General features: G+C 39.3%; 1 protein-coding gene across 2 annotated transcripts in view; it reads left to right on the plus strand.

Moving 5' to 3' along the window:
- lrig3 (leucine-rich repeats and immunoglobulin-like domains 3) overlaps nucleotides 1-12,423 on the plus strand; it is a 94,195-nt gene that overhangs the window by 38,063 nt on the left and 43,709 nt on the right. For both annotated transcript variants that reach the window (XM_062066474.1, XM_062066473.1), the window contains exons 4-6: nucleotides 9,799-9,933; nucleotides 11,169-11,312; nucleotides 11,374-11,517. In XM_062066474.1, the coding sequence (XP_061922458.1) occupies nucleotides 9,799-9,933; nucleotides 11,169-11,312; nucleotides 11,374-11,517 (423 nt within the window). The remainder of the gene's footprint in view (nucleotides 1-9,798; nucleotides 9,934-11,168; nucleotides 11,313-11,373; nucleotides 11,518-12,423) is intronic.

Here is a 12,423-nt window from a genome sequence, read left to right on the forward strand (position 1 = left end):
AAGTTGGCAATATTGTCATAAAAGTCAGAATTTTATATGACAAATGTCACCATTTTGCATTAAAAAGTAATAATTTTACATTAAAAAAGTAATAATTTTACGAGAAAATCATGCAATATTACAGAAACAGAAAGAATATGAGAAATTGTTCCCAATTTTATAAGAAAAAAGTCAAAACTGCTTTTAGTTCTTTTTTTTTTTTTTTAGAGTTTTTTGTTTTTAATCTTCATTATTTACGTCAAGTTATTATAGTATGTCTTTATATACATATTTATTTATTTATTTTAAATACATTTTGGCCAAAGGGGGCGCATTTCAATTTCTTACACACACTTGTTATTTTATCTGTTGACCAGAGGGGGAGCACTTATAAAACCGACACACAGAAAAATACCTCCTTTTCAGGGATGAATAGGGAAGTCCTTCTTTAGCTGCTGTCTTGTTTTATCACACATTGCTGCCTTTGCACCTCTCAATGTTTACTTTTGTATGCACATTAAATCAACCAAAAATCCTGACTTTGGAGCAATGTTCACAGACTCTAGTATTTGGCTCTCTATTAGATGCAATGTTATTGGGACCATGATTATGTCCTAACTTGTTCACACCTCCTCATATGGAATATACTTTCCCTTTTTGATGTCTCAAGAAGGGTAGAAATACAACAACACGCACACACACACACACACACACACACACACACACACACACACACACACACACACACACACACACATACACTCCACAACCACCACTCACAATCATAGACTTAGCAAAGGCAACCTCACTTTCCCAGCACTGAATAAAACCATGACGATGTACTCGGAGGCCATTTTTGCAACTTTTATTCTAATTAGGGTTGTACGGTATACCAGTACTAGTATAGTATCGTGGTACTAATAAATCAAAAACGGTCCTATACTCTTTTTTTTTTTTAACGGGCATGACGGTGTGTCGTCGTCACGTCATGGCGTTGCTGGTTTTACGAGCAGAGGAGCATGTTGGGCAGCGCACACACACAGAGTACTTACAAGCAGACACAGTGTGTAGACAGAAAAGGGAGAATGGACGCATTTTGGCGTAAAAAGTAAAGATAAAGGTGAAGTTATAACACTGAAACACCCTCAGGAAGAGCTGCTTTAAGACATGGCTACTTCTAAATCACTAATCCTGGCCTCCATGGCGACAAATAAAGGAAGTTTCTTACAAGTATCATTATCACTGGAGGACGAGGAATAGCTAAACATGCTTCACTACACACCGTAGGAGGATACAATAGCTCACCGGCGTCACAATGTAAACAAACACCGTGGGTGGATCTACACCTGACATCCACTGTAATGATACCAAGTACAAGAGCGTATCTAGTCAATACTCCTATGATAACACCTACATTTTTTTAGCATCACAAAATCTTTTTTAGTTTATTTTTTTATTCATATTATGTTTATAAAGTCAGTAAATATGTCCCTGGACACGTGAGGACTTTGAATATGACCAATGTATGATCCTGTAACTACTTGGTATCGGATCCATACCTAAATGTGTGGTATCATCCAAAACTAATGTCAAGTATCAAAGAAGAGAAGAATAAGTGATTATTACATTTGAACAGAAGTGTAGATAGAACATGTTAAAACAGAAAATAAGCAGATATTAACAGTTAATGAACAAGTAGATTAATAATAAATGTTTACAGTTTGTCCCTCATAATGTGTACAAAATAATAGGTGTATAAATGACACAATATGTTACTGCATAGACTAATTAGGAGTCTTTGTTTGTTTACTTACTACTAAAAGACAAGTTGTCTAGTATGTTCAACATTTTATTTAAGGACTAAATGACAATAATAAACATATGTTTCATGTACACTAAGATTTGTTGTTCAAATAAAGACAATAATGACATTTTTCTGTGGTGCCCTTTATTTAGAAAAGTATCAAAATACATTAGATGGTGAAATCCCTAAATTCCTTGCAATAGCTGGGTGAGAAATGTCCTTCTTAAACAATTTGCTCAGGCATTCGTTGACAAAGTGGTGACCCTCGCCCCGTCCTTGTTTGTGAACGACTGAGCATTTCCCGGAAGCTGCTTTTATACCCAATCATGGCACCCACCCGTTCCCAATTAGCCTGTTCACCTGTGGGATGTTCCAAATAAGAGTTTGACGAACATTCCTCAACTTTTCTCCGTATTTTTTGCCACTTGTGCCAACTTTTTTGAAACACGTCGCAGGCGTCAAATTCCAAATGAGCTAATATTTGCAAAAAAAAACAACAAAGTTTACTAGTGTGAACGTTGAATATCTTGTCTTTGCAGTCCATTCAATTGAATATAAGTTTTGCAAATCATTGTATTCTCTTTTTATTTACCATTTACACAACGTGACAACTTCACGGCTTTTGTACAAAACAGCACGTTTTTTAAAAAGGCGTTTTTAGGCCATTTCCGTGCAGCCAGGAGTTGTTCCTCACCTGTAATCTGTGTTGAAAAAGTTTCATTATTACTATTATAGCAAATAAAAGGGTTTGAATTGAGAATTAGTTCTGAATCTGAATCGGAAACGGATCGAATTGTCAATTGCCCAAAGATTCACATCAAGTACACTGCTGCTTTATGGGTTCCAAAACCAGACAAGAATTAATGAAGTCGCTTTCTTGAAATCCAATGCTCAATCCTGCGAGTCCTGGTTGCTTTTTTTTTTTTTTTTGCTGAAAAAAATCCTCCCGTTTGAGACTGGAAGGACGCAGACAACCCCGAGCCAAAACTGGAAAGACTGGTTCTCTGAAGGCTCCTAGTCTCAGTGGAGGGAACATGAAAAGTGAGATACAGGTGGTGCACGACCCCTTTTGTTGAGGGGCCGGGGGGCTGTGGTGTGTGCGAAGCCCTTTGCAAATCTCCCAACAAAAGCAGCTGCCTGTGCAATTTTATTGGCGATAATGATCCTTTTTCAAAAAGTGTGCCATGTTTCTTTTGAGGGATCTGAGCTGCTCTGTGTTAGGTACGATTCTAGACCATTTTACACATGTTGCCAAGCTTGTCCTCACTTGGCTCCATGCTCCAGTTGAGAGAGACATGCTCCAGTGGTTCTATTCCACCCTCGCCCCGCAGTCCAGCCAAACTCTGTGGGCTGCCTGCTCGGTCTCGGTGTTTACGTCATGGCCGTACCCGAAGGTGTTCCATGCGCAGAGCCAGTTGGGAAAATGTGAATATGAAATGTAAGATTAAGATCTGATGGTCCATTTGCATGCCAGGCTATTGTGGCGGCGACGTTAGGACAGGCAGCTTTTGCATGAGAGGGATACAGTCCTGCTCAAAAGTCTACGTACACTTGTAAAGAACATCATGTCATGGCTGTCTTGACTTTACAATCATTTCTACAACTCTTATTTTTTTGTGATTGGAGCACATACTTGTTGGTCACAAAAAACATTCATGAAGTTTGCTTCTTTTATGAATTTATTATGGGTCTACTGAAAATGAAAACTGACATCAAATGGACAAAGATAAGTCCTTCTGGAGGAAAGTTGATAAAACAAATATTGAGTTGTTTGGCCACAATACCCAGCAATATGTTTGGAGGAGAAAAGGTGAGGCCTTTAATCCCAGGAACACCATGCCTACCGTCAAGCATGGTGGTGGTAGTATTATGCTCTGGGCCTGTTTTGCTGCCAATGGAACTGCTGCTTTAAATGGATCCTTTACCCTCCTGAGGGCCAGCGTCCCCTGCAGTGGACGTGAGTGTTTTGCATAACAAGGCAATTTATATATTTTTTTTAATTTGTAACTGACTAAATAAATAGGTCAAAAACCAGCGTCCACTACAGAGGACACTGGTTCTCAGGAGGACATGACAGGGAGACTGTTCTTTTTAAAGACCAAAAATCTTCCATAACCTCCCGAGAGCATGTTTCCTCTGCAGTGTACATATTGTTTGTTTGTTTCATAGTATTGTTTTTTTTTTCTTGGAAATCTGTAACTCTGACAAAAGAATAAAACAAACGTCCACTGTAGGGGACGCTAGTTCTCATGATAATATGGCAGGAGCTAATCAAAGATCCTCCGTAACCTCCTAAGAACCAGCGTCCTCTGCAGTGGACGTGAGTGTTTTGCATAACAAGGCAAATTATGTATTTTTCTAAAATTTGTAACCGACCAAATAGTTAGGCCAAAAACCAACGGCCACTACAGAGGACGCTGGTTCTCAGGAGGACACGACGGGGGACTCTGCTCTTTTTAAAGACCAAAACTATTCCGTAACTTCCCGAGAGCCTGTGTCCTCTGTAGTGTACATATTTTGGGCATATCTGAGTTATTTTTCCCGGAAATCTGTAACCGTGACAACAACACCCGTCCACTACAGAGGACGCTGGCACTCAGGAGGACATGACAGGAGCACTCTGCTGTTCTTAAAGGCCTACTGAAATGATTTTTTTTTTTATTTAAACGGGGATAGCAGATCTATTCTATGCGTCATACTTGATCATTTCGCGATATTGCCATATTTTTGCTGAAAGGATTTAGTAGAGAACATCGACGATAAAGTTTGCAACTTTTGGTCGCTGATTAAAAAAAAGCCTTGCCTGTACCGGAAGTAGCGTGACGTCACAGGTTGAAGGGCTCCTCACATTTCCCCATTGTTTACACCAGCGGCGAGAGCGACGATTACCCCATTAATTTGAGCCAGGATGAAAGAAATTTAAGAAGAAACAATGAAAAAGGAGGATTAGCTCCAAATTGTTCAGGACAAGCTAAAATCATCAGCCCGGAGGTTGGGTCTTGTTGGGTGTTCCAACAGGACAATGACCCCAAACACACGTCAAAAGTGGTAAAGGAATGGCTAAATCAGGCTAGAATGAAGGTTTTAGAATGGCCTTCCCAAAGTCCTGACTTAAAGGTGTGGACAATGCTGAAGAAACAAGTCCATGTCAGAAAAGCAACACATTTAGCTGAACTGCAGCAATTTAGTGGTCAAGTGGTCAAGCAGAAGCTTGTGGATGGCTACCAAAAGCGCCTTATTGCAGGTGAACTTGCCAAGGGACATGTAAGCAAATATTAACATTGCTGTACGTATACTTTTGACCCTCACATTTTCAGTAAACCCATAATAAATTCATAAAAGAAGCAAATTTCATGAATGTTTTTTGTGACCAACAAGTACCGTATTTCCTTGAATAACCGCAGGGGCGCTAATTAATTTAAAACCTCCTGTCACTCCGGCGCTTACCAGAAGCCTGCGGGATGGCCAAGCATGCGCTAATTATTTTAAAACCTCTTCTCACTCCGGCGCTTACCTTATCATGAAAAGCACATTGAATAAAAAAAAAACGTCATTATTGTCTTACCTTTAGGTATAAATGAGTCCATGCCAGCTCCTTTTGAAGAAAAGCATCGATATTGAAGTCTTCCTTATCTTTCTTCAGTTTTAAAAGTCTCTCTGTCTCGATGGAGATCTTCCTTTTAAGTATTACCTCCTGCTTCGATTGAAAGTCCAGTTTAGAAAACTGTTTTATTTTAGATATGTAATCCTCCATGGTAAAAGTCCAAGCAAACAATGGCTGTGCACTCTTGCTGCCGGTTGTCTTCTTCTGCAGTACCAGCAGTCGCAAGAAGGATCACTAGCGCCCTCTACCACCAGGAGGCGGGAGTCATTTAATGACTCATATTTGACCCGGCGGAAGTGCCAAGCATGCGCTAATTATTTTGCGAAACAAGTTTGAGCCGGCTGTAATTCGAGGCATGCGAATACCATATTCCCGGCGCCAATTCAAGGAAATACGGTATGTGCTCCAATCACTACATCACAAAAAAATAAGAAATGATTGTAAAGTCCAGACAGCCATGACATGATGTTCTTTACAAGTGTACGTACACTTTTGACCACCACTGTACCTTGTGAAATGAGTTGTTTACACAGAAATATTATGTAAATGTGTATTTACATACCTTAATTGTTTACAAATAAAGCAATGTAGGTTCTATTAGTCGACAAAATGACATGTTTTTCCCCATTTGGTGGAAGATTACCGTATTTTCCAGACTACAAAGCGAACCGGTATATAAGCCTCGCCCACTAAATTTTACAAGAAAAACTTTGTTCCCATATATTAGCCGACCCGGACTATAAGCCGCAGATATATGAGTTGTTTACACAGAAATATTATGTCAATGTTTATTTACACACCTTAATTGTTTCCAAATAAAGCAATGTAGTATCTGTTAGTCTACAAAATAACATGTTTGTCTTTCCTTTATAAAAAATATCATATTATGTTTATAAAGTTAGTAAATACGTCCCTGGACACATGAGGACTTTGAATATGACCAATGTATGATCCTGTAACTACTTGGTATCGGATCCATACCTAAATGTGTGGTATCATCCAAAACTAATGTCAAGTATCAAAGAAGAGAAGAATGAGTGATTATTACATTTTAATAGAAGTGTAGATAGAACATGTTCAAACAGAAAATAAGCAGATTTTAACAGTAAATGAACAAGTAGATTAATAATCATTATTTACAGTTTGTCCCTCATAATGTAGACAAAATAAATGACACAATATGTTACTGCATACGTCGGCAGACTAATTAGGAGTCTTTGTTTGTTTACTTACTACTAAAAGACAAGTTGTCTAGTATGTTCAACATTTTATTTAAGGACTAAATGACAATAATAAACATATGTTTCATGTACACTAACATTTTTCGTTCCATAATGACATTTTTCGTGGTCCCCTTTATTTAGAAAAGTATGGAAATACATTTTGGTACCGGTACCAAGATAGTGGTATCAGGACAACCCTAGTAGGGGGTGTATAGTCCCTCCTCTTCTTGAAACAGAGCATCAAGCTGCATCAAACTAATGTAACACTCCAACAATCCAGTATTGACAAATTCAAAGTGTCCTCACTTTTTGCTTAGGAGATAAAAAAAAAGCAGGTTTTGGGGTAAGGTGCATGTGGAGGAGGGGTCTGCAATGAATACTGAACACCGGGCCTGTAGTCTGGTGCATGGGAGGGAATTCCTGGCCCCCTCCCCTCGCTGGCTCTGCAGCCGAGTGCTGCACAAAGGGGGCAGTGTGGACGACCTGTTTATAACCCAGCAGTCCCTGCACTGCAATTTAGGAGGCGTGCAGCACAGGAAATTGCCGGCCTCTGCCAAGGCATGCTTTCACTGAGGGAATGGTATTCATCAGCCAAGTAATTGGCAGGTTACTTTGTGTTTAAATACCTTGTTGGTAATGACCTTATAAACAAAATAACACATGGCTAAACAGAGGTGGTGTTTGGAGCATTGATCACGTGGGGTAATTGGGCCCAAAAGGTGTCACATTGGGTGGTAAGCTTGGCGTTACTTGTCGTCTTGGCTGATTGCGTACGTGGGGGTGCACGCCAGCGAGTAGGACTGGACTGTTAATCTAACTTTATTTTATTTTATTTTATTTATTTGTTATTTTTTGTACCGTCCAGCCACTCAGACAACTCATATTGTGATGTAGAGGAGGGGTGTCAAACTTGTGTCATTGAGGGCCATGGCTGCCATCAGAGGGCCACTTGTAACAGTGATAATATAGGAATTTGCCTATGCATCAGATTTTATATATATATATATATATATATATATATATATATATATATATATATATATTTTTTTTTTTTTTTTTTTTTAAATATATATATATATATATTACATACACAAAAAAAAAATATATATATATATACATATATATATTTTACATACACAAAAAAAATCTGTATATACTGTATATACATATATATATATATATATATATATATATATATATATATATATATATATATATATATATATATATATATATATATATATGTATATATATATATACATATATATATATATATATATATATATATATATATATATATGTATATATATATATACATATATATATATATATATGTATGTATATATATATATATATATATATATATATATGTATATATATATATACATATATATATATATATATGTATGTATATATATATATATATATATATATATATATATATGTATATATATATACATATATATATATATATATGTATGTATATATATATATATATATATATGTATGTATGTATGTATGTATGTATGTATATATATATATATATATATGTACATATATCCTATCCATATATGCACACACACATATATATATATATATATATACATATATATATATATATATATATATATATATATATATATATATATATATATATATATATATATATATATATATATAAATAAATATTTTACATACACAAAAAAATGTATATATATATACACATATATGTACATATATCCATACATTTATATATATATATATATATATATATATATATATATATATATATATATATATATATATATATATATATATATATATATATATATATATATATATATATATATATATATATATATATTTTACATACACAAAAAGCAAATTGTATATTTTACAGTAAAAAAATGGCAACTCAGTCACCAGAATTTTACTGTAAAATATACAGTGGTTTTTTTACAACATATTACTGTAAATGGAAAAACAGTACTACTGTTTTTTTTTTTATTCTGACAACTGAGCTGCCAGGTTTTTTTTTTTTCCGTAAAAAAATGTGATACCTTTTTTTCCGTTTACAGTAATAAACCGTAAAAACAACCGTAGATTCAAAAACTGGCAGCTCTATCGACAGAATTTTACGATTAAAAAATAGGTTTAATTTACAGTAATATGCTGTAAATCTATAACTGCAAGATCTATATTCTCATTTTTACAGTGTCCAATTTGATTGGTAACATGCTTTGAAATCATAAGTCCAGCAGATATTGGAAGTATTTATGTTTATTTTGGCAAAAAAAAAAATGTTTGGAAAGTATGATTTTGGATACTTTTAAACAATGTGTTCCATATATAAGCCACACCGGACTGTAAGTCGCAGATCTATACGTTGTGAAATTAGTTATTTACACAGAAATGTACTGTAAATGTTTGTTTACATACCTTAATTCGTTCTAAATGGTGTCTGTAACACGGCAGTAAAACGGCTGATCAAACAAAACAGAAGTCATGGTCAAGCTAACTCTCCAATCAGCAAAACAGACTCAATAATGATGTTTTGGTGAATTTACTGAGGAATTTGTGAAACTGAAATAATACAAAAATGATGTTATTGTAAGTTAATAATACTAACACAGACACTCCTAAACCTGTTAGCATATTAGCTAATGCTAACGACGCTAGCACGTACAAATATGCGTGAAAACACTCCTACAGACATCACACATGGGACGCTTTATTAAGTAAGAAATGTTTTAGTTATATTGTAAAACTTGCAAACGTTGCTTGGAGTGAGGAATGAAGAATCCATACGAGGAGAAACGCTATGAATGGCTAGAAGACAGAGCGGCACTTCTACTTCCGGTTCGGTGCTTTAAACTGCAGTAAAAAAAAACAACCTGTAGGCCCAGCTTTACCTGCAGTGAGTGTTCAAAAGATGGCGTTTATGTGTCTTTGCGAGTGTTTGATGAAAACTATTTGCATTATAGAGAAGAAAAATGTATAAATTAGCCGCACCGCAGAGTTCAAAGCGTAGGGAAAAAGTAGTCCGGACTTTACGCTACTCATGATTTCAAATGAATGATTAATGATGTTATTAATCGTTATTTTTGCCCCAATCGTCCGACAATACCACCGAGTCAAATACACAGCATTTCTGTCATTTATCGGGGGGACGCTGTGTGTGTTTTCAGAGCCAACAACCGGTTCTCCAGAGTGGCCGCGGAGCAGCTGAGGCCGTTCCTCGCCCTGGAAACGCTGGACCTCAGCAACAACAACATTGTGGAAATAAAGGCCGACTCCTTCCCTGTGCTGCCCCTCAAGAACCTGTGAGTCTTTGCACATAAACACAGATTATTGAGGGTCTCTCTAGAAGTACGGATAGCAAGTCGGACACATTTCCAGTAGGGGTTGGTTTTTGTCCTGGTCGTGGAACTGTGGACCAGCTCCATACTCTCGGCAGGGTTCTTGAGGGTGCATGGGAGTTTGCCCAACCAATCTACATGTGCTTTGTGGACTTGGAGAAGGCATTCGACCGTGTCCCTCGGGAAGTCCTGTGGGGAGTGCTCAGAGAGTACGGGGTATGGGACTGTCTGATTGTGGCGGTCCTCTCCCTGTATGATCAGTGCCAGAGCTTGGTCTGCATTGCCGGCAGTAAGTCGGACACGTTTCCAGTGAGGGTTGGACTCCGCCAAGGCTGCCCTTTGTCACCCATTCTGTTCAGAACTTTTATGGACAGAATTTCTAGGCGCAGTCAAGGCGTTGAGGGGATCCGGTTTGGTGGCTGCAGGATTAGGTCTCTGCTTTTTGCAGATGATGTGGTCCTGATGGCTTCATCTGGCCAGGATCTTCAGCTCTCACTTGATCGGTTCGCAGCCGAGTGTGAAGGAACTGGGATGGGAATCAGCGCCTCCAAGTACGAGTCCATGGTTCTCGCCCGGAAAAGGGTGGAGTGCCATCTCCGGGTTGGGGAAGAGACCCTGCCCCAAGTGGAGGAGTTCAAATACCTAGGAGTCTTGTTCACGAGTGAGGGAAGAGTGGATGGTGAGATGGACAGGCGGATCGGTGCGGCGTCTTCAGTAATGCGGACGCTGTATCGATCCGTTGTGGTGAAGAAGGAGCTGAGCCGGAAGGCAAAGCTCTCAATTTACCGGTCGATCTAGCGGCTGAAATGAGTTTCCTCCGCCGGGTGGCGGGTCTCTCCCTTAGAGATAGGGTGAGAAGTTCTGCCATCCGGGAGGAGCTCAAAGTAAAGCCGTTGCTCGCCCACATGGAGTGGAGCCAGATGAGGTGGTTCGGGCATCTGCTCAGGATGCCACCCGAACGCCTCCCTAGGGAGGTGTTTAGGGCACGTCCGACCGGTAGGAGGCCACGGGGAAGACCCAGGACACGTTGGGAAGACTATGTCTCCCGGCTGGCCTGGGAACGCCTCGGGATCCCCCTGGAAGAGCTGGACGAAGTGGCTGGGGAGAGGGAAGTCTGGGATTCTCTGCCCTCGCGATCCCACCTCGGATAAGCGGAAGAAGATGGATGGATCTCTAGAATCTTAATTTGTCGCCCTCAGGTTCCTCAACAACAACCGCATCTCCTCGCTGGAGACGGGCTGTTTCACCAATCTGTCCAGCAGCCTCCAGGTCCTGCGACTCACCCGCAACCGCCTCTCCTCGATACCGGCCAAGATCTTCCAGCTGCCCAACCTGCAGCACCTGTGAGTGTCGGACGCCACGACACGAGGCGAGCGCGGCTCTGACATGGGCGTGTCTTTTCAGGGAGCTGAACCGCAATCGGCTGCGCCGGGTGGAAGGCTTGACGTTCCACGGTCTGCACGCTCTGCGCTCCCTGAAGATGCAGCGGAACGGCCTGAGCCGCCTGATGGACGGAGCCTTCTGGGGCCTGGGCAACATGGAAGTCCTGTAAGAGCTTTTCTTTCCCCCGTCCGTTTTAAGTGTCAGAACCGGAGTCGGTGTTGGCGTTAACGCACTTTTTGGGTCTTTTTACGCATTGAAATCAGAAATAACGCGCATGTTCGGCGCAGTATAGCTCGGTTGGTAGAGTGGCTGTGCCAGCAACTTGAGGGTTCCAGGTTCGATCCCCGCTTCCGCCATCCTTGGGCAAGACACTTGACCCACCTGCTCCCAGTGCCACCCACACTGCTTTACATGTAACTTAGATATTGGGTTTCACTATGTAAAGCGCTTTGAGTCACTAGAGAAAAAGCGCTATATAAATATAATTCACTTCACTTCACTTCGGAAGTTTGCGCTTAGATTTTTTAATTTTTTTTACCGACCTTGCCTTCTTCAGGTCAAAACTCCTGTTTGCTTGTTTGTTTTTTTAATCAAATATTTCTTTCTGCCGGTGTTTTGTTTTGTTTATATTTGCCTAGTCAAATTTCCGTCCCCGTTTATTGCGTTTTTATTGGTCGTGAATTTTGATTCGCCGAACGTTTTATCGCGAGGGGCCGTCAAAATAAAAACTTGATGATAAACACTAAAGTGAGTGTAAAGTCAACCTTTGTAACTTCATCCTGTGCCATGTTTCCAGTAAATGACTTGTTGTAGTCTTTGTGAGTCCGTGGAAGCGTCACTTTTATCTCCCGCTGGATCCACATCGTTCGAGGACGGCGACAGGCTAGCTGTTAGCTTCAAGCTAAGCAGCACCCGACCAGACAAAAACATACTTAGCAGGTCAACAAATGTGCCTTTTGAAGTGTTAATGTGTTGAACAGGAGTCTCTTGGAGAAGTGGCTGACGAGTTAGCGAGTGACATCATCAGCGTCATTGTTTACTGGAGCAGAGATGCTGACTGTGCATTTTTAT

This window comes from Entelurus aequoreus, linkage group LG12 (genome assembly GCF_033978785.1).
Source record: "Entelurus aequoreus isolate RoL-2023_Sb linkage group LG12, RoL_Eaeq_v1.1, whole genome shotgun sequence".
Taxonomy (NCBI): Eukaryota; Metazoa; Chordata; class Actinopteri; order Syngnathiformes; family Syngnathidae; genus Entelurus; species Entelurus aequoreus.